Source organism: Strongylocentrotus purpuratus, unplaced genomic scaffold (genome assembly GCF_000002235.5).
Source record: "Strongylocentrotus purpuratus isolate Spur 01 unplaced genomic scaffold, Spur_5.0 spur5_scaffold_11, whole genome shotgun sequence".
Classification (NCBI taxonomy): Eukaryota; Metazoa; Echinodermata; class Echinoidea; order Camarodonta; family Strongylocentrotidae; genus Strongylocentrotus; species Strongylocentrotus purpuratus.
The window spans coordinates 7836490-7860532 of NW_022145596.1; the positions used below are offsets into that span (position 1 = coordinate 7836490).

Sequence of the window (24043 nt, forward strand, 5' to 3'; positions counted from 1 at the left end):
ATATTTAATGTCTAGTGAGTGTGAGAGAGAAGGGTGAACCCCTGATGAACCGGAGCAGGTTAGGGAATGAGAGCTCATGCAGGCAGATCGAGAGACGCTAGGTGGAGAGAGAAAGATAGTGGACGGGTGGGGAGGATGGATGAAGGGTGGGAGGGAGAAAGGGAGAGAGAGAGAGAGAGAGAGAAATACGGAGAGAGACAGAGAGAGAGAGAGAGAGAGAGACAAAGAGAGACAGAGGGTGAAAGAAAAAAAGGACAAAGAAAGAGACGAAGATACATAGAGCAAAAGTGGAAGGAAAGGGAAGGAAGGAAAACAAAATTCCCCTCTCCCTCTCTCCCTCTTTGTACTATAGAATAATAAACACAAACTTTTTCAAACCCCTGATGAACCGGAGCAGATTAGGGGATGAGAGCTCATGCAGGCAGATCGAGAGACGCTAGGTGGAGAGAGAAAGATAGTGGACGGGTGGGGAGGATGGATGAAGGGTGGGAGGGAGAAAGGGAGAGAGAGAGAGAGAGAGAAAGACGGAGAGAGACAGAGAGAGAGAGAGAGAGAGACAAAGAGAGACAGAGGGTGAAAGAAAAAAAAGGACAAAGAAAGAGACGAAGATACATAGAGCAACAGTGGAAGGAAAGGGAAGGAAGGAAAACAAAATTCCCCTCTCCCTCTCTCCCTCTTTGTACTATAGAATAATAAACACCATCAAACTTTTTCAAACAACTGATTAACCAAGGCACATGCTTCTATCTCCCACCAACCAAGATGCAGAAATAGAGCGCCATTAGTCAATACAATTCCACTAAAAGTGACAAATGCACACGTTACCATGGTAATCATGGAAAAGGCGCGTTTCCTTCGAGGACGAACAAGCATGACGAGGGGGTGGGGCATCTTCACATCCCGACAATATCAAGACTCATCAGCAACAAATAATTTCCAAAGCGAATGAGGTAAGATGATAAGTCGACGTCCTTGTGGTCTTTAAACAAAACCTTTGGATTTTGAACATCGTCTCCTTTTTACGACCCGGTGAGACAATGCAGTTTGTTGACAATTGATAATTACCATTTCGTTTATCTTTATTACAATTATCTTTGATTGCTTGAATTGGAACTTGAAGAGGCTACGCGCAACACACCCAGAGCATACGCTAATCTAACATACCCAAATCTTACCCATACCGCGACACAGTTATGATCAATCATCATAACATCACGAACATGGGCGAGACATACCGCGTTCTCTCGTCATAAGCTTGGAACTACAATTCTGCGTAAAATTTGACTTAAATTTCATCTCTTTATCATCTTCTAAAGCAACTAAAATATTTCAAAAAAGGATCTTTTTATCAACTTTCTTGCAAACAATTAACGCTCTTTTGTTTGTTTTTGTACGAATTCGTGATCGGGTACGAAGAATGGGTAACTCGACGTCGAACGGTAATCTGGAAGCATGGGATATCGTCGTCATCGTCATCCATTTCGTCCTCGTCTTCTCTTTAGGAATATGGGTAAGCTCAAACGAATTAATCCTAACTCTGAAAAATAACTATTGATTTTATTCCTAATTCCCTTGCATAACTGATGTTAGCTCTAGCTGTACTAAAATCTGATTATTTCTATTTTGGAAATTCGTTTGATAAATAGAAAAACAGGTACAATTTCCAGCTGATTTTTCTATACTTATCAAGTGGGAAAATATATTAAAATGTGAAATGTTATTTCAAATTTTGGTATTTGCCTTCAACCCCTTTGATACTTTCCTTTTGATTTTCGAGAAGAATTCGATTTGAAGTAAATTTATTGTTGTCATTATGGACATCCTGTCCTTCAAACTCTCGCAAATACTCGATTTTCTATCATTATATTCCGTCGTATCTTGTCTCAGTATTTGTTCATTGGTTCAGTCATTTAGTGGGGGGGGGGGGGGGTTAACGTTTAATGCCATACATAAGCTCCTGAATATTTGTTGTTGATGATAAAGTTTGAGGAAAACGCACATTTGTCTAATTTCAAAATATTTAAAGAGTATGCATCACACGCTCCACTTTGTTGACAGGTTTAGGCTGCAAGCCAGGCACAAAGTAATTTTCTAAACAGAGTGGTAGATAAATTGATAAATGTATAAATAAATGTATAAATAAATGTATAAATACTTAGATATATAAATATATATTTTCAAAGAATCTATATCATTCGCCTGTAATCACATTCTACGTTTTCACATCCTATTCACATTTAATCATTGATACAATTCATTATTTGCATTGGGATGATTAACATTGGGATTGTTTTTATTATACATCATATATATATATAGTCATATGCAATTACATACATACATAAATATATATATATATATATATATATATATATATATATATATATATATATATATGAAATGAACACCATACTTAAGTGGTACTACGTAAATCAATTTTTGTAAATTAGTTTGCGGTAAATGTAGTAAAATAAAATTGATCAGGAGAAAAGAGACCGATAAACGAAAAGGAAAAGCAGAAAATGCACAAGATAAACGGATATTAAAAAAAGAAAATAAAAAAATGCAGACAACGAAACCTAGAACGATGAAATAACACTGATAACAAGGATGATGAGGAGGAGTTGTTACAAAATCAAAATCAAAATAATTCCATATTCCTTTTTGATAGATGTTTGTTTTCCTGTTCCTATATTGCTCTCTTCATAGAGAAAGCAGAGACAATAATATTTGTCCCAAAACAATTTTCTATTGATGTGAAAATCAACCGATAATTTCCGAATCAAAAATATGAGAAGAGTATAACACACTCCACGTTCTATGCATACGCCCTCACACTCGAGCCCTCATACCATGAACCTACTAAGAACCCAACATCCTACCAAGACACACCTCCACACCACCCATCCTTCTGCAAAGAATAAAGAAAAACACACACAAAGTTCACACTGACCCACACTTCAACCTTGGTATGTCCCTCCGGTCTCTGTGGAAACTATTCATTTCATCCCTTAGATAAACATGTTCAGTTTTTTAGTTATCAAAGAACTAATGATTAAAATATGCAAATCTTGCTCGAATCACAGAACTTTTTGGTAGTGTCACGTTTTCAACGTGACATTAACGCGTGCGATATCTAACTACTCCAGCACGTCCTTAATTAGTCCCATTATAGTCTGTTACACCAAATATACGCAGACAATTACTGAATTATGAAAGTCTCGTATATGTAAACAGTGGAGAACAAGGAGAAGAAATATGACAAAATATTCAGTCTAAATGATACGAAAACCATTAACTCGAGATAATTGACAGATACTATTCATTATTGGGACGATAAAGAATGGTTTAGTTCAAGGTACACATTTAGTTAAAGGTTAATTGATATAGTGTAGTAAAGAGAGTCTAATGGCAAACGTACTGCATACTACTTTATTACTTACTACTACTACACTTACTTACTATACTACTAATAGCGAGCTCTCATTAAAAAGAAACTCTCACGCAAATCCTGAATCTAGAAATAATGCTATTTCACGGACATCATATTTTGTATACATTTTGTTTGAGCTTTCGTCAAAAAGTTTATACCACGGACTAAACCCAAACATGAAGAGAATCTTTAACACTTTGATTTAAATCATTATTCTTCGAAAAATTCCTTAACAATCAAAAGATATCCAATAAAAATACAAGTAATAATAATAATAATAATAGGCATTTGTATAGCGCCGTCTATCTAGACAATGCTATTCCGAGGCGCACAAGAAAAATAGAAAGAGTGAGAAAGTTTGGACGAGAAAGTACGAAGGGAAGTCAGTCTTTTCAGTGGTCCGTTGACGTTTTCAAGATTATTAACCGCATATTAATTTTGACAACATAATTTATTCTTCATATTTTTCGAAAATCTAACAATTTAGCCTACATAAAGTTTTGATTAAATCATGCGGAAGGCAAGGAACATCAGACATAATAGAAACATGCTATGTTCTTTATTTGATCTGTGAAGGTATCAAGATGATGGCAAACATTCCATGTCGGATTCGCCATTTTGTAATCACAAAATTATTGCGCGGGCACGAACAACTTGAACATTGTTATATGTAAACATCATGTACGAGTGCAGTGTCATTTTCCAAAAATTACTCTTAATTTTGTTAGGCGTGTTAACTTGCATATACATATACATGACAGAGTCGTTCGAAAGTAAAAGTTTTTGCTTTATCATAGTTATATAAAATAACTTATAAAAATTTACATTAAGGTGATTTGTTAAATATATTTGGAGTGAAGTTGCCAAATATTCAATTTAATTTAGTCTTGATTATTTCTATATTATGTACTGCAGAGGAAAATATGTTTAGTCTGGTCAATTTTTATTCTTTTATTTTGTTGTTATCCATTTGTATATGTATCTATTCATTCATTTATGTAATAGTATCCACCTAGCAAAGTTGGAAAGAGCTTTAAAAAAATATTTGTAATAACAACACTAGAACTGTTGTGGTGCTTACTGCTTAGGAACATTGGAAGCCCAAAAAACTTTGACTTTAACATACAACTTCAATAACTTGCATTAGATGTCTTTTCCCTATAGTTTGTTCATGTAGTTTGCATTCTACATTGGTTAATGAAATGTTTTGGAACGGAATACATTTACGAAATCGGTAAAGAAAATATATCTTCAGTTTTTGTATTCATGGTGTACTAATTTCAATCATTCTAAAGTACAAATTTAGTTCAAAAGTGATTCCTTATCTATTTTTGCCTCACATGCGAATTTACTGGCATTGTTCAGTGTGCATTATTGAATCAACGTGTATCATTTACATGGATATATCGGAAGGGAAATGAATATATTCAAACCAAATCAAATATACTTATATCTATTTATTCGTGCAACTATCTATCGATCTATTCTGAACTACTTATCCAAAGTTGTTTTCCTATTCCCTTCATCTTTCTCGCAACAGAATAGTGCAACATGATTTTCTTCCTATCTGTACATTTCTTTTCATTTCATAACAAAACAACAACAAAAGTTAGTTTTATTTATGGGAACCTATAATCTACAAGCTGAGCTTTTCAATAGGTTCCTCACATTTCATCCTGTATAACCTACTATTCAATACAATTAATTTCAACGTCTTTTCAAAGAATTGGTTATATAATGTGACACTATTAGAGTATTTCATATTATGTTCTAATCTTGTCAATTATGTGAATTCTTTTTTTGTGAAATATGAAACAAATAAACTTGAAACTTGAACTTGAAAAATGTTTAAGTAGTAAATATTGATTTTGCATTCGAAGACCGAGCCAATATTAATATTGAAAGACAACTATGTACCAGAAGCGCATTACCCACGACAACATTATTCGGTTGTTATAGCATCGAAAGTAGTTCGCTTTAAACCTACTTTAGTGAAATTAAAGACAAAATTGCAACTAATTACAAGACTTTGCTGAAGTAGCCTATATGACGTCAGAAAGAAGCATAAAGTCCACAATGACTTGTTGATTAACGATAGAGAGAGAGAGAGAGAGTTGACAAAAAAAAACCTTAAGATAGAGACATAAAAAAGAAGGACATATCAAAAACACATTGACGTTTCTATGTATAGATTCCCAACATCACGCATTCATAACGACAGGTTAATATGGAGACGATATTTATGCGACGGGGGCCGGGGAAGGTCGTGAAGTTGGTAAAAGAGAGAGAGAGAGAGAGAGAGAGAGAGAGAGAGAGAGGGGGAGCAGCACCGACAGCAGCGTCAACAAAAATTAAAGAAAAGAGGTCGTCAACATTTTTACTTTGTCAGCAAAATTTTGAAATTGTTGTATACATTTTAACTTGGGGTGTGTCACACCCGACCTTTACCCCTGTCTAGCCACGCCCCTAATCAATGGCGTCTACAAACAATCCACCCAATGGTCCACTTCACCCATGAGATAATGAACTATCCATTGTATCTTTGGTTACCGGTAGTCATAACATTTTCACGTTTACAAAAAGGGGTAATCGCTTAAACTAACCACTCCCTAATCCACACCGTCATGGTAATCCAAATGTATTTTCCAAATTAATTACTGAAAATCAAAGTTTATAATGTACTGTTTGTAATGTTTACATGATATAGCTTTTGTTGTTGTTGCTATTTAACCCTCTACGCCATGATAAAAACACACGGGTCTGGGAAATTATATTATAATCTATTTTTCGATTTGATTACTGAGTATTACAATTTCTTTACGAATGTTTACATGACTAAGCTTCCGTTTGTATTCAATATAAACACTAGCCTCATAATCTAAATTTATTTGTTAAATGGTTAACGATAAATTAATGTTTATCTGTGCAATGTTAACATGAGGGTGCTATTCTCTTCTTTAGCAACTTAACTATGCCATACTCACAATTTATAACATTCAATAAGTGAATCGTTAATCCACATTATAAAGTAAATGAATGAGAGGTCTAAGATGTGTGTTTACGTGGCCATAATGGGATTCCTGGCTTGATTAATTATGAAAGTATTTGACATCAGACAAACATGACCACTCACACTGTGACAAGAACGTGGAGTTTTCCGGACCAACAATCATTTTTTGATTTAAATAGCGATTTTTAATTTTTTTTTTTTTTTTAATTTTTTTAAAACAGGATATCAAGGACCTGTAATTGCATTCCATGTCAGTATTGGAGTTGAATTGCGCCAGTGCTCATATTGGGTATTTAAGATAAGATAGATACATAAAAATTAGAATTGAATTAAGTCAAAATTATGCTCTTTTGACAGGTCGGTGAGGGCAGAAGAATCATGGATCGATCAGAGCTATCAATGGCACTGGGATCAATATAACATTTGTGGATAATTATAGTGGGTTCTTCTATAAAATAATTCATCATTAATATTGAACTGAACCCCTCCTAGCTCTCCCTTCACCCTTTCTATCCCCCTCTCTCTCTCTCTCTCTCCCCTCTCCCCTCTCTCTAGCTATCTCTCTGCTACTAGGTAAAGGGTTAACAAAATGCCCAGTTTACAGACTCTGATATTGATAATCAGTTATTACAACTAGTGATATTCGCTCACATTACTACTAATTTTGTCGTTATACCATCAGATACAAATATTGCATACTCATGTTAAAATTGATTCACGACCTTTTTCACGAACTGAACTCGTGGTTATCGCATCGTGTACGTGTACACCTTTGCTCCGCTGCTCTAGAATTATTCCGATATTGTTTGCTAACTCCTTTTCCCCTTTCAAGATAAGAATATTGACACTATGAATGACATTTATCCTCCCATATCATTAAGGGGGCACTTCCTACAATATAAGCCAAAGTCAAAACTATTAGGACTGTTGTTCTGAAACAAGTAATAATTCTACAAAAGTTACAAAGACAAAAATAACCTCTCATAATAGGCTACGTACTTTGAACATAATATCACATAACACCCAATTTCTAACAGTAACAGAGTTACACATTTCAAGATCTTGATAAACCCGAGTGTACACATACTGGTATCTGATAGTGGCCCACATTATGACAATATAATTTTTAGATGTCTCTCATTATTTTGACCGAAAGTTCAGAAGACCGAAGTTTCACAAGAACATTGAAGATCAAAGGCTGACGGCTTTATGTCCTCACTGAGGGACCTGGTAATGAGGATTAATGCCTTACCAAAGGGCACTGGCACATCGCCTTTGTTTCGAACCCGGGTCGCCGGATTACGAGACCACTGCTCTACTGACTGAGCTATCGCGCCTCCTCAAAAAAAAAAAAACGTTGCGTTGGCCGGGAGTCGAACCCGGGTCAATTGCTTGGAAGGCAACTATGCTAACCGCTATACCACCAACGCTTCATAGAAACTTAAGTTATTTTAAAGATGAATATCAGTTTATGATCATGCGATTGCATTGTGAAAGAAACGTTGTGGAATCGATCAGAAAAGGTTGATCATCTAGCATATAAGTATTGGTGTGTACTGCAAGGTTCTGGAATCATCAAAATGATAAGAAATTTGGCCCAGTCTTCGTAAAGTTACAAGCGCTGCACATAGAAAGATATACGTGCGCGACACGTGCGTTTATCTCTTACACACCAATAGATAAACTAATTTACCAAATATATCAATTAGTAGGCGGTTTCCCGGCAAAATTGTTATCATCATGTATTAGTCAAAACATACTCTTTCACATGATTGGTAATAAGAGCTTCCATTTCATTTTTTGAAATTGGGGCGTTTCCAATACTGGTCTTTACCTTTAAGGTGATTATTTAATACGGTTCCCTTTTTCAAACCTTTTTTCAAAGAACAAATGTCCACAAGACCGCAATTTCGGTCTCGAGGTTCACAGTACTAAAGGCTCTCGGTCTCGCGCTGTCTCTGACACCTACCTGAATTCCATGGACTAGACTGAAAGTTAAGGAGATTTAAATTCAAGGTCTAGCGTACCTTCTGTCTCGGAGGCCTTAAGGCCTTTCGGGTTTCGGTCTCGAAACATCAATTTTACTAAAGGATATGATTTCTTTTTTGTCCCATTATTATTATTGTCAATTTGTCATTACTCAACAGTATTGTAATGAAATGAGGTATTCCATCAGGTTCCCTTCTTTGATTGCTTTTTACTCAACTTTCAGTTTTTGATTTAAATCCCTTTTCAGGCGGCATGGGGTGGCGGCAAAGATTCAACGACTGGGTACTTTCTTGCTGGTAGAGAGATGTCATGGTGGCTTGTAAGTAAAAAATAAAATTTATGGTCGTTTTAGATTGATTTCGTCAAAATCTATTTCATATTTATAAGAATTGGCATAGCAACTTTTTAAAGTTTTGTAGAAAAATAGTTGGCATGTTTAACTTTCTGAAAACATAATAACAAAGTTTCATATATATTTTACAATGAGTGAAAAAAGGCTCCAGCTGATTTGAGCAAGTCCCCTTTTATATTTTACTTTTTTTTTCTTTTCATTTCACACATTTTTTTGGTTGTAATTTCACAACTCTGGAATCTCATTATTACGATTAGGCCTATATACTGTAATTTTCTTGTCTTTCGGATCCCTTTAAAAGACAAGTACACTTGGGTTAATTCGGATTATAAGTAATGTTGCTATTGGGTGTGCTTGAGAACATTTTGTATATAAGGTGACGTTACCATCTTTTGTTTAGAAAAAAAATGAATTTATGATTCTAATATAGGTGGGACTTTCACTTTACGTCACCAACATCGGAAGTTCGACCTTTATCGGCGTAGCGGGAACTGCATCCGTGTCAGGTTATGCCGTCATATCCTATGAGTACTACGTAAGTATGTCTCCCTTTGAGAAGGTGGCCTAATGCCCGTCGCACACACTGCGTCACTTGCTGACGTAGGGCTGCGTCAACCATTGGCGCAGTCTTTGGCGCACTATTTGAAAGTGTTATTGTAAAAAGAGTGAAATCACAATTAAAAGTGTAGACATTGTTGAAGTAATGGCACATGCGCCAAAGGCCTTCAAGCGCTTGTTTAGCGTAAGTAATAACGCAACTGAATTGAAGCCTCGTTTGAAACGGGTACTAAGGATTGGCCAGAGTTGGTGCGAACCATCCTTGCGTCACGGACACGGTACACTTTTTGACTGTCTGATGGGATAAGTGAGAGTCTGGTCCTATAAACCAGTTCACGGTTAGCACATGTCCCAAATGACCCCAATATCCACAGATCTTCAAAACATGAAGAGGTCCCACTTTGTATATTTTGAAATAGCCTTTGTTTCCCCTTTTTAAAGAATACTGCCACCTGTGTATCATCGAGTTCACTGCTTGTGCATTAATGAATAATGATTACATAACTTTCATGAGCACATATTCAGAACCCTGTCTCCGTGTATTTCACAATTTGGTATTCAATGACCTTTAACTCCTCATGCTCAGACTGCAACTATGAACTGCCTTGTCCGTGATGCAAGCCTTCCATCTATTGTGTATATAAGCAGACTGATTATCCTTCGTAAAAGATTGATTTTAGTCAATGAAAGAAGAGAGGCGTTTCCAGCAAGTACCGATCTTTATCACAAATGTCATTTCATTCCTGGTGTTGGTCTTCATACTATGTTTCTAATTTTATTATTTTCTTGCAGGCTCTCATGGCACTGCTACTCCTTGGGTTCATATTCACACCTGTCTATTTCGCAGCTGAAGTGAGTAACCTGTATTCATCTTTTCAAAGTCAGTGAAAAATAAAAATTGAACAATATGAACTGTAGAACGATTTCTAAATAACTATATCTTTGTATAATACTCGATGGAATACTAGTACCATGTTACTTTCGGTGTCTCAAGACTAGCACATGTTTCTCTCGCGTGAAATAAATTTGTTACAACTGTACTTCCTAAATGATTGATAATAAGAAAGCAAAAATATTTTTGAAAATAAACAACCATGGGATCTATGATTTTTAGTCATATACCAGGGACTTGGTAGTGAAAGATCGACGCATTTTAAAAGGCACTAACGAATCAGTTACAAGACCACTGAGCCATCATGCTTCCTCAGAGAGCAATACAATATTTCGTCGGATTCACGTTTGCGCCAAGATTATTTGTTAATAAATGTAATCCATGTTTTTGATGTTATGAATTACACTTCTATGTTTGTTTCGCTCTCTCTCTAGATTGCGACGGTGCCCGAGTACCTTCATTTACGCTTCGGAGGTTATCGTCTTCAGACGTTCATCTCCATCGTCAACCTTACCGTAGCCATTGTTATCCTGCTTTCCGTAAGTCGATAATAGGGACTTTTAGATTCGGCACGACGAGAACGTGGACTGCCCTTTTAAGACAATGTGAAGTCCTGTTAAGGCACTGGCAGTGACGTCACATTGCCTTAAAAGGGCAGTCCACGTTCTCGTCGTGCAGAATCTAATAGTCCCTGTTATAATCAAGGATGACGATATTTTTTATACTGCACATAGGATGGAGCGCCTGCAACCTGTTTATTTATTTTTCGATACGCCAGTGTATTATGTGACTGCTATACATTCTTAATTTGTCATGCAGGGAATGTTCATTCTTTATCAAGAAAACTTTTTCATTCTCAAAACGCAATAAGTGTTCAGAATTTGTACCTGTACCCCTCTCTCTCTCCCTTTTTCTTAGAAGAAAGTGAGTGAGGTACTATTTTCATGGACCGCAAAATCCGATATTTCACCTTTGAAATCATCTGCACATACCTTGTAATTAACACACTCTAAAAGTATGTAGACCACTCACCATTTTACGAATAATAATAATAATAGCTATTTCTTATATAGCTCTTTTCAGGACCGAAGGCCCTCTCAAAGCGCTTTACAGATATATATTACCCCGGTCATCGGATTCAGGCTTACCAGCACACAATTGATGCACATTCTTCACTCCCTGGGAGCATTCCAGCCAGGCGTCATTCCTTGTTCCTAACGCTCTATCATCCATCCTGTATCTGTTTCGAATCCCTTACAGGGCGAGATGTACGCTGGCTCGATCGTCATCCAGCAGGCCTTAGGCTGGAACATCTATACCTCAGTGATCAGTCTCCTCGTCCTTACCGCCATCTACACGGTGGCTGGTGGGCTCAAGGCCGTCATCTTCACCGACGCTCTCCAAGCCGTCGTCGTGCTCATCGGCGCTTTCATCCTAATGGGCCTAGGTAGGGAGTCGGAAAAGAAATTCATAGTCAAAGATGTACAATATATTACACCAAAACCGTCGTTCATGACCGGGATGTATCCAAGATTTTGTTAAAAGCTGGGGTCAGTTGAAAATAAAAACATCTCTGATAAGCAAAGGTTTAACAACAAATTGCCTATTGTGCCCAAAATTGGAAAAGGGCACTAAAATACAATTCGGGGGCCATGGATGCTCATTTTGGGGGGCGTATTTAATGTATGCACGATTGGGTTTTTACATCCTGAATGTTAAACATATTGAAAAAAATCCTTTCATACATTTCTGTACCAAGAACCCTTTATTCAGGTCCTCGAAAGTGCCATCTGTGCATCAAGTTATTCCTCTTCTACGAAAGAATATTTTACCTGAAATCTTTTGATCACATACATATGTTTTTTAAAGTACCTGTAAGACAGTATAGACAGCGTTTATAGCGTACAGATAGCGATTAGCATAATTTTCATATCAATAATATTTTTCATTTCTGATAATTATTCGTTCTAACTGCAGCCATCGCCGAGATCGGCGGAATCGGGAACCTGCGTCTCCTGTACATGACGGCCATCCCCAACACCACACAAAAATACGCCAACACCTCATGCGGTATACCAACTGAAGAGACCTGGCACATCTTCCGTGACGCCAAGACGGCAGACCTACCCTGGCCGGGTGTGGTCTTTGGAGTGTTCATCCTGGGTGTTTACTTCTGGTGTACAAACCAGGTCTGTATCGGAAGCTGTTCCTGTGATCCAGGTCATGGACCTGACGTCGGGGTGTAGACGACGAACGGGAACATTAGCGATCTAGAGCATGTGTGTGTAGAGAGAAAGAGTGAGAGAGAGAGAGAGGGGAGAGAAAGTGAGAAAGGGAGAGAGAGAGAGAGAGAGAGAGAGAGAGGGAGAAGGGACAGAGAGTATGACAATGCACAATCAATGGACTCCCCGGGCTTAGTCCAATTACTTTGCAGTTTGTATTAAAGGACTCCATGTTTCCGCTTTCTCAGTTATTGTCCATCCGTTGAGGTCGACGGTTACAAAATGATAAGATCTTTATGATTTTAGCATCATTATCATTATTGTAATTATTATATATATGTTTATATGAATACAGGTGATTGTGCAGCGTACCCTCGCAGCCAAGAATGTTAATCACAGCAAAGCAGCCTGTATCATGACGGGCTATTTAAAGATCCTTCCCATGTTTTTGATGATCTGGCCTGGTATGATTAGCAGGACCTTGTTTGCAGGTAAAAGAGAAATTAAATCACATCAATTCACATCACATCACATCACACCGCGTCATGTCACATCAAGTCAAATCAAATCAAAGCAAAATATTGAAATAGCGTCAATGTAAATTAAATCGAGGATGAAAACCTAGTTATAAAAGTGTCATTCCTAAAGTAATTATACTAACAATAAAGCAAAAACAAAACAAAATATGAATACGCAAGTTTGGTGAATTATGCCATACACAATATACGTATCGCATGGAGAATGTAAAAAAGTACTTTTTCATAAATATTTTAAAAAATGTTGGTTTATTGTCTTCTCCATATAAAAAAATTAATATCTTCTCAAATTTTCCCTAAAACCTTGTTATCCATGAAGATAAATACCAAACAAATAATTTACCTCCTTTTCTGCAACGAGAGATTATCCATATGACGCGGGTGGCGCTATTTGTGTTTCACCATCGGTTCCCTCTGTGTGTTTTTCAACCGAAGGGAAAGAACGAAAATAGAAATGTCAACATTTAATTTTGCTTTTCAGATGAAGTTGCCTGTGTGGATCCTGAAATCTGTGAGAGAGTTTGTGATAACTCAGCCGGATGCTCAGATATCGCCTACCCGAAACTGGTCGTGGAATTGATGCCAACAGGTAGGTGATATCAGATACAATTTGAATACGTTAGTAAACCGGTCTATTATGGTACTTGTCACTCTGTCAGATACAGGGGTCTCTTGAACAACAACAAAAAACGAGGGAAAAAAGAGAAGCAAAAGATAAAATCAAGTTATACAAACCCAAAATGAAACAAAACATGATAAATCAAATATGAGATAAACGAAAAAACACTTTCATTTTTGAGAATAGTTATTTGTCTAAAATAAGTTGAAAAGCGAAAAGAAAAGGGGTTGCTTTGACATTTTCAGAAGATTGTTATTTCTCTGAATAGATAAATAGATAAATTTTTTTATTTTTTTTTATTCAAGTCTTCTTTATACAGGGTGGCCCTTTCAATAACGAGTATTGCTCTTCCAAGGGGCCCTGTATAAAATAAAATAGAAAAGTATATACATGTAAATAAATGAATGAAATTGTCTAAGCCGTATAATCTTATATATCTTTTTTTCGGGGGGGAGGGGGTGGGTGGTTGAAAATAAGGCTAATTGCGAGCCCTCCGCTCCCCCCCCCCCCCCCCAAAAAAAAAAAAAAAAAAAAAAAAACACCACAACCACCAACAACAAAAATGATAATACATGTTATTTTTCATAGGCTTGAAAGGTTTGATGCTTGCGGCCATGTTAGCTGCCATGATAAGTTCGTTGACCTCCATCTTCAACGCCTCCAGCTCGATGTTCGTCCTCGACATCTGGTACAAGATCAGGCCGACATCGACCGAACTCGAGCTCGTCATCGTAGGAAAGTAAGTTGAAACACGGAGACGGATCACAAAGCACAGTATAATAATAGAAACACCATCGGAACTACCTCGGAAAATCAACTTATAAATGCCAATTATCAATGGCATTGTGCGTATTGAAATGTGCGAACACGAGATTGACGTTTGACGTATTCCGAATATGATTTCTTTAGGACATACACCATAGGGTAGTCTAGAATCTGGCCGGTTCTTCATATTATATCCCCCCCCCCCTCAAAAAAGAAAAAAAAATGAAAAAATGAAAAAATGAAGAAAAAAAATGGGGAAAAAAATAAAGAAAAAAAATGAAAATGAAAAAAATGAAAAATGAAAAAAAAGAAAAAAAATGAAGAAAAAAATGCAAGGTCAATAAATAAGCTCTAATTATCAGCTTACAAGTGTTATCCATCCTGTCACTAGAATATTTTTTTTTCTCTCTCTCTCTCTCTCTCTTTCTCTTCCTCTCTCTCTCTCTCTCTCTCTCTCTCTCACGTTTATTCAATCATGTAAATGTACAAGTACATAATAACATGAAATAAAATAAAGTAGGTCCCCTTTAATTGATCCACATGCATCTACCTCTCCTCTTCAAATTAGGCATCCTGATACTGGTGGTGGTAGGGGAGTTATAGACCCCCGGCGTTGAGGCCTGTGGTTCAGGAAAACTCTTCCTCTACATCCAGTTTATCTTATACTTTATACCTCCCTTTTCTCTTTCAGTTAGCATGGTTATTTTACGTGCCATAATCCATTAGAAATATAACGTCAGCAACAACAAAAAACACTTCCTTCATCGTATTTAACTCTAGAAATGTATTAAACAAGAGGATATAAATTAATATAAATTGTTCATCTTCAGAGTATGCACCCTGGTACTGGTGGTGGTAGGGGTACTATGGATCCCCGTCATCCAGGCCTATGGTTCAGGCGAACTCTTCGTCTATGTGCAGTCTATCCTCTCCTACCTCTCGCCATCTGTGTTGGCTTGCTTCACAGCCGCCATTTTCTGGGGAAGGGTCAATGAATTTGTAAGTTTTCACACATTTTATCTGGAATAAGTAAAACACTGGCTTGATTTGATTCATTTCGGTTTTATTACTTTTCTTTCGAATGTTACAAATTCTTTAACTGGAAAACATTTTAAAAATCTAATGAATAAAATAAGGATCAAACACATTGTGCTTCTGTACGGGGTATAGGCTCACTGTATTTTTTCTTCGTCGGACACTCGGACTAATGCAAAATTCGACAAATAATAATTGGCTTCAAAGAAGATTTCTAACTATGTAATGTAATTCGTGTGTTAATTAATATTTCTATGTTACCTATGCCCACTCTCATTTTCTTACATACATTTCTTTCCCCATATAATTCTACATTATTTCGACTTCAACACAGGGAGCTTTCTGGGGAATGTTAGGTGGTTTCCTCGTCGGACTAACGCGATCCATTCTCGACTTCGTGTATGGGGTGCCCTCTTGCGGTCAAGAGGATAACAGGCCAAACATCGTCAAGAATTTCCACTACCTTCATTTCGCGGCTTTTCTCTACGTCTTCTCCACCATTCTCATTTGCGTCTTCAGTTTCTTCAAACCGGCTATCCCGGCAAATAAGGTAATGTAATGGCAACGCTTACTTTAAGGACATGCTAAACACAAGTTACAAAAGTTAAGCGTCAAATTATGTCCCATATCTCTCCCTCGCACACGCACACGCACACGCACACGCACACGCACGCATGCACACAAAGTACTTCAATACAGAACTATGGGTAAACATAATTCCCAATTATGGACCTATGTATTGGATGGTGTACAAACAGAGATTATAAGCCAAATCATTCAAATGATTAGCTAAGATAAAAATGCGTTGATGAAAGGAACGACTTGCATCACGAAAGAAACGACATCCACCACATTTAATAGGGCATTTTCGTAATATAACCAAATTTAATGCATAAGTCTTTGTGAAGTGCCTCAATACAAATTATTTCATTCACCTGATAAAAATAATAGTATATCAATAGTCAAAATGCAGACTGCATGTAATAAGTGTTGCTAGGTAGGTCAAGCCATAATTTGTGTCCTACCTGGCAACAATTAATGTATGCAGTTCGGAAATGTGCTAACCGTGAAATACTTATATAATTATTCTTATCAGGTGAATGGAATAATTTGTATTGAGGCACTTCACAAAGACTTATGCATTAAATTTGGTTACACTACGAAAATGGCCTATTAAAGGCAACAAAAGGTTTAGCGAATGTAATACAATTTGATGCACAAATATATGTTACAAATTCTTTCATACACCTGTTACGAATACTTGTATTTCAATATTCAGAATGCGAATTGCATACAATAATGCTTATAGGTAGGACGAACATTATGGCTGTCCTACCTAACAACACTAAGGCCCGAATTCACAAAGGAGGTTTGAGCTCAGACCAAGGTTTTCGTACGTCATATGACGCGTTTTACGCATTTTTTACAAACCTGGTTTGTAAAGAACAAAAGGAGGTTTGGCGAAACAAAACGTCGCTGTTTTCACGAAGTGACGGTAGTGAAAAAAAATTGCATTCACTTTGCGTTACGATTTTTCTCACTACCGTCACTTCGTGAAAACAAGGACGAAAAGGAGGTTTGAGCTCAAACCTTGGTCTGAGCTCAAACCTTGCTTTGTGAATTCGGGCCTTAATTAATGTATGCAATCCGCATTCTGACTATTGAAATACAATTATCCGTAACAGATGAATGAAACAATTTGTAACAAGGCACTTAACACAGATTTGTGCATTAAATTTTATTACAGTACGAAAATGGTCTTTTGACGTTCACTGTATAGCCATGTTCAGACGTGGCTTCCTAGTCGGCGTAGGTTTCTCCCTGCAGCAATAAACATCGTGTTTAGATTATCCTTCAGACGGTCACTACTCCGACCTCACTGTGAATATGACGGACAAAGAAAGCGGACAAAATATACAGTTCCTCAGGTAGACAAAGGAACATCCCTTCACTGCTATTATGTAAAAAGGTGAATATGCATGTGACACCTGTATCTACACATTTTTACATATTATAGCAGTGAAGGGATGTTCCTTTGTCTACCTGAGGAACTGTATATTGTGTCCGCTTTCTTTATCAGTCATGTTCATAGTGCCTTTAGGCCGACCTTACCAAACTACGCGGACTAGCTCTAAACACAACCTTTACGCCTACCAAAATTGCCATCGTGTGAACACGGCTAGAGACAACTAATGATGTAAGTCAATATTTATTGCTGCAGTGATTAACTGACTCCTACTAGGTAGCCCCGCTGAACATGGCTTATGTCGGGCAATCCTCAGGAAAGCTTTCGGGTTGTCAAGAATAACCTTTCTTTAAACAGCATGCCCTGATGCATACAATTTGAATACTTAAGTAAACCGGTCTATTATGGTATTTGTCACTCTGTCAGAAAATAAGGAATTGTGTCAGCCAACAAAAGTAGATGGCTATTTTCCTTACTTATCTTCTTCTTTTTCCTATTTTCCTTCTCCATCTTCCTCTTCATCTTCTTCGTCTTCTTCTTCTTCTTCTCGTTCTTCTTCTTCGTCTTCTTCTTCTTCTTCTCGTTCTTCTTCTGCGTCTTCTTCTTCTTCTTCTTTCTCTTTGCTTGTCGAAAAAATTCTCAACTCGTCGGCAATTTTGTCGGTCATCCCCCTCCTATTATGTGACTATAACGCCCCTGACAACTACTATTTATATTCAACCTGTATGTGGCTTCTCATGTACTTCTATCGGACTGTCGATCACAAGGTCCGCGGTTCGAGACTCGCCGCGGCACTAATGTCCTTTGGCATGACATTGATCTACATTTGCCACACTCAACCCGGGTGATGTAAATGGGTACCTGGCAGGAATTAATTCCTTGAAATGCTAGGGCGCCGCAATGGCAACACAGCTAAAGCCGGGGTAATAATCCCCAAGTTTGGAAGCGCTTTGTGATTGTAATAAGTGCTATATAAAAACTGAGTATTATTATTTTTTTGGTATTATTATCGTTCCTGTCCAGTTGATCCGGTTGACGTGGTGGACCAGAAATTCCAAGCTTCCCCGTGCAATCATGTCGGACGATCAGGACGATAAAGATAAGAAAAACGAACTGTTGAGGGAAGAAAAAGTCAGAGAACACGCACTTAGTAAGTCATACTCAAGGGCTCTACTCCAAATTCTTTGACGGGGATGGGGGGGGGGGGGGGTAGGGCTCTTTAAAAGAGCTATCGAGGGGTGGTAGCTATTTAAAACTTGAATCAGGGAGGGGAGGGAGTCGGGACACGAGTTCACGATTTAACATAATAAGTATATATTTAAAGTATGGTAGATGCATAAGCCCATGATACTTGTTGTTATTGTTCTATCCAGTATAGGAGGGTATATTAATTCCTAGACTAAGACAATAGTATGGAAATAGACATAAGAAGAGGCATCGCCTCAAAAGGGCGGGGATTCATTTTACTCTTTAACATTTTGGGTTTCGGTCTACAAGTGGTTCCGGCTTTGTCCGTTTTTAGCCACGATCGCAACTACCGTTTCTAAAAATCAACTCAAAGGCGATTTCAATACCCTATTGTATATCCTATATAGAAACATGTTCGGGTTACTTAAAATGAAATGTTCACGGATTTCTAAAGGGGATAGACAAAGCTATCGGAGTTGCCTCTAGTCGATTTTTCAAAGGCGACCGTTTTTTAAAGTGCAAATTTAATGTGGATATCAATTTATCATGAAGGACAACCCTTAAGTGTGTACTTAGTTGAATGAATTTATGCACGCGCTTCATTTATGTAAGTTCACTTAAAATATTCTTGCTATACCATTGGAATTATATATTTTTAAGTAGGGCTATGTAGATATGTTTTTATTATTTGTATGTTTTTATTATAACAGTACATTTTTACTTAATACAGTCACTGGCTGCGACGAAAGGATAATAAATCCTCAAAACGTTTAATTTTACAAATTCAGTGTGATTTGCTACCCATTTCGTAGCACAATTATATTTTTCTTCAAAAATTGATCTTTTCCCTCCTTTGTCATTTCAGAGACGCAAAGCCGAACCGGGTTCAAATGGAAAGCTTGGAACATCCTGTGTGGTATCAGTGGCTCACCGATGGACATCGATGAGAAGGACACGAAGGAGGTGGAGGAGGAGACGGTCAAAAAAGCTTCGGCTGTGGACGACCCGAAGTGGCAAAAGATCGCCGCAGTCAACGGCATCGTACTGGCCGGCGTTTGCGCTTTCCTCTTCGGATACTATGCCTAAATATCTATAGTTCCGTATATACATTTTGAGGTATATCGTATAGAGGGCTGGACGAAATGGAATTATATGAATATATTCTTTATCGAAATGTAAGAAATCTTTGATTTTGTGATAATAAAAAAAAGAAATCACACACTTTTCATATAAAATATATCTTTTTATCATTTGCCATAATCGGCTATTGAATCAAATTGCAACCTAATCCAAAAGTGACAAGACGTAGCTATATTTTCTTTTTTTCATCACGTTAATTCGCTAATAATTCTCAGAGGGGTAATTTGTAGCCTCAACCCCCCCCCCCCCTCCCCCAAACACCCTGCATCGTAGCATATGGGTATAATTAATTCATAATTATGATATCATACAGAGAAAAGAAGGCGCAGAATTCCGGGAAGCAACTGACATGCTTTTGTTGGGTAGGCCAGAGACTATAGTCTCACGTTGGTGAATACGTATTGTCTGTCAGACATATACAGAAAAATACTAAATACATCTATAAGTCATTAATTTTGTTCTTATTGGGTCTTAATATTTTAAGAAAACAGCCAAAATATAAATCGTATAACCTTTTGGAGCAAGGGGTAAACATACGAAAACAGCATTGATATGATAACAATACACACAAAATATATGAAATAGTTTTAATACCGACAGTACGGTTGAGACATGTATATAGTATGTATAGCTTTTGTTGTATCATTTTGCATTTTTTAATTTCTTTCTACTCTGGATTCGTGTATATCTTTTATTGATCTCCAACGTGTCCGAGGTTTTTTTAATTTAATAATTCGGCTCACACAAGTGAATGTATGTAGCACTATGTGAATCAAATTGTTCAGAAACATGTATAAAAATATCCGATTTAAACAAGAGATGTAGCGTGTATCCAAATGTGAGTTTTTCAATATACTAAAATAAATTTGTCCAACATAAAGGACAAGATACGAAAGAATGGTAAAGACGAGAGAAAAAGTAAACTGAATAGAGCTTCATATTATCAATCAATTTTAATCATAAGTCTATTTAAGAAAACAAACGTACATCAATTCTCTGGCGGTAGAGAATCGTGGGCAGGTGATGTAGTTAAGCGTTTTGAAGAAAATATGAGCATTATTCTATAAAATTTGATTTAACATCATTTTATGTACCATGTTCACTTGTGTGTATATTACTAAAATACGCCAAAACTAGCATTCACAATTTATGTATACATGATTGCATTTTACATTCTATGTACATAGATTTCATTACCGATTTTTGTTTGCGCATATCTTATAGAAATCAATTGGGTTTAAACCTATGTTTGAACCCATTTAAGATGTAGGAACGGAAGTTAAAATAAACTTGAAATTGAAACTCTTATATTATTACGATAATACCAGGTCTTAAAATACTCACTTAAAATACAAAAAATGTGCAGACCTATACGCACTAAATATCTATCGAAACATTAATATAAAGCACGAATCAAATGCTAATAACAGGTGTCCATGTATGATATGTTAGATCATTTACTGCGTGCTTTTATCAACAATGGATGGTAAAGAATGATCAATTTAATCTACAAACTAGAGGTGTCGTGGTGGATAAAGTGGACACATTGTCGGACTGTGGATCACATGGTTCGAGTCCCGCTGCGGCGCTGATGTCATATGGCAAGACATTTATCTTCATTTGCCACTCTCCACCCAGGTATATAATACCGGTAGGATGGAATTCCTTGAATACTGTGAACTTAGTAGACGGTAGCCTAACAGAGCCGAACATTTTTAGGAGCGCCTTGAGCACCTTGTGAGGTGATTGTGCGCTATATAAGTATCTAATGTTATCATATTGTTATGATTATTATTATTATCATTATACATTGTAATGGTATATGATGTCCCTCAAGCCATGCATAAAATAATGGATGATTATATATTTTTGAAATAAAAATTGACAAATAAAATGATTTTAATTTACATTATAGAGTGTTATTCACTCACAAGACAAGACATCATTAGATCTGTAAATATTTACAGCGAAATTGCAAAGTAATATAATAAACGTATACCACATACATACATATGTATTTCGTATTATTTTGCTCTCCGTGTTATGTAACAACAGTGCCTGAGACACGATTTTACGAACCTGACATGTGAAAAGTTATTGAGTATTCGTTATGCGGTGGACTGAAGTTTGATTTGAACAAGAAAATCATGGTTGATATTACATGCAAATTACCAAATACACATACAAATATATATCTGAGGAATTAGCATTGAATCACTTGTTATTACCGGGTAAAAAAAATATCTAAGTTTTGAAAGAGGCTCCTACAGATAATCACTTATTTGTGTTCATTTTATCGGAGGAAGGAAGAAGGGAGGGAGAAAGAGAGAGAGAGAGAGAGAGCGAGAGAGAGAGAGAGAGAGAAAGAGAGAAAGAGAGAGGCAGGGGAGAGAGAGAGAGAGAGAGAGAGAGAAAGAGAGAAAGAGAGAGGCAGGGAGAGAGAGAGAGAGAGAGAGAGAGAAAGAGAGAAAGAGAGAGGCAGGGGAGAGAGAGAGAGAAAGAGAGAGGCAGGGGGAGACGAACCAATCTCTGTTGGAGATGTGAGACAACTTCCCATTTATTTAGCTCCTTCTATCTCACTATTTCCGACTCTTCACCTCGTTCTTTGGCTTTTTTAAATATCAACCCGTGATTGTTCATGCACAGAACACACAGGCGAGTAGGCAGGGGGGGGGGGGGGGGGTTGGGGTTAATCCCCCCCCTTGAATTTTTTTAATGTGTATGTTTTCTGTATTTTTTGTGTGAAACCCCCCCCCCCCTTTAGAGGTGTTTTTTTTTTTATTAAAAAAAAAAAAAAAAAAAAAAAAAAAAAAAAAATATGCCAATGGCTGACCTAAAAAAGGTGACCTTACCCCCCCCCCCAACGGAACAAAATGTCAAATTTTCAAATTTCGAGAGCAAAAAAAAAAAAAAAAGTGTCCTCTTACCCCCCACTGAGCGACTTTTCGGCTGGCTGAGTCGTTGCGATTTTTTTTGGACTCCAAAAAACAAAACAAAAAGTGTCCTCTTACCCCCCACTGAGCGATTTTTCGGCTGGCGCGATTTTCACATTTTCGGGAGCAAAATAATAAAGCTGAGTCGTTGCGAAATTTTGGGCCCGATTTTAAACCCCCCCCCCCCCCCCTTGAAAAAATCCTGCGTACGCCACTGCTAACACATATTCCCCTTTAGTAAGGCATTCTTTGATACCATTTTTGAATTGTTTACTCTTCAAACGCCTACCCAAAATGAAGAATAAACAACATTGCATTCCACCGTATAGTTACACAATGCGTAGTAATAGAAGGGAATCCCCTGCACATGAACAAATGAATATTCTGGTTTACTTCCGAATTTGGGCCCACGGCTTGCGTGCGAACATAAAGCTTTTTCACTATTTGGTAAGGGTAAAATAAAATATAAAGAACATAAGAAGATGCACCGTGATTGCTGTCATTTATGCACTGGATTACACAGGTATTAAATTGTTGCTCATAAAGTTTGAATAAATTTCTGTCACACATTTCCAAAAGAACAGATTGTGACGTTATGATTTGTTATTAAAAATATCAAGTTTATATCTTCTCAGGGCCCCTCTTATGAAGAGTTGCAGTCCTCCAATCAATCGCAAGTCTATAGTCTTCTTTCTCGTATGTACATAGTTGCGATGCTACATTAATCTCAAATAAGTTGTGATTAATATTAACTCTTTATCAGACGGGGCCCAAAACTCTAATGATCAACTGTTATTGATTAATAAAGCTCCGGCTGAGAACATAAACGAATTATCTATCAACTACAAATCATATTATCGCAATCATTTCATGTAAAGTGGTAATAAAACTGAATTCCGACTTTATGGGCAAACGTGAAACTCAGTGATGAATGCATGAGAATGGGGAATCCCATTCGTTTGGTAAACCCCCCCCCCCCCCCCTATTCCCTAGATCAATGAAACTCCAAGAACTGTACCAGTAGAATAGTATGGGCTTCCACATGTTTGGTGGTATAGGGAGACCTCTGCTTCCCCCACAGCCCACAGACCTTTTCCAGTGGGGGAGGGGGGGGGGGGGGTGTAGAGGCCACCGATTAACGACAAAACTAGCCACCAATTACCGACAAAATTTAATGTCCCAATGTCTTCAAATTTAACCCTATAAGTATAAACCCGGGGCCGAAGGCTAAATTGTTTTTCCTATGAACTATCTAAAGTACTTGTGCGCAAATGGTCATTTTCCTCGACGACATAAATATACGAAACATTTCGTCAACTTAGTCAGCATCATAGCTATATATTTAAATGCAGGCGCGTAGCTAGGATCTTATTTTAGGGGGGCGGTAGTGAGCAAGCGAATCACT

At 37.2% G+C, this 24043-nt stretch overlaps 1 protein-coding gene and 1 non-coding gene across 2 annotated transcripts; one reads left to right on the forward strand and one right to left on the reverse strand.

The window, feature by feature from the left end:
• Nucleotides 1-1092: 1092 nt before the first annotated feature.
• On the forward strand, nucleotides 1093-19651 carry LOC105442992 (sodium/glucose cotransporter 4). Its single transcript, XM_030981270.1, has 14 exons — nucleotides 1093-1510; nucleotides 8680-8751; nucleotides 9215-9319; nucleotides 10135-10194; nucleotides 10669-10773; nucleotides 11495-11681; nucleotides 12212-12423; nucleotides 12812-12947; nucleotides 13474-13581; nucleotides 14200-14350; nucleotides 15207-15375; nucleotides 15746-15961; nucleotides 18401-18527; nucleotides 19431-19651. Exons 1-14 carry the CDS (start codon nucleotides 1418-1420, stop codon nucleotides 19649-19651), a joined length of 1962 nt encoding a protein of 653 aa, XP_030837130.1. The 5' UTR covers nucleotides 1093-1417.
• TRNAG-UCC lies at nucleotides 7802-7873 on the reverse strand. The gene has a single exon. It is a non-coding gene; the product is annotated as a tRNA-Gly (tRNA).
• Nucleotides 19652-24043: the final 4392 nt, after the last annotated feature.

Coding starts and splice junctions, on each gene's coding strand:
- LOC105442992 (XM_030981270.1), top strand. CDS start 1,418: ATGGGTAACTCGACGTCGAACGGTAATCTGGAAGCATGGGATATCGTC. Junction 9,320..10,134: donor TCATATCCTATGAGTACTAC/GTAAGTATGTCT, acceptor ATTTTCTTGCAG/GCTCTCATGGCACTGCTACT. Junction 18,528..19,430: donor AGTCAGAGAACACGCACTTA/GTAAGTCATACT, acceptor TTGTCATTTCAG/AGACGCAAAGCCGAACCGGG.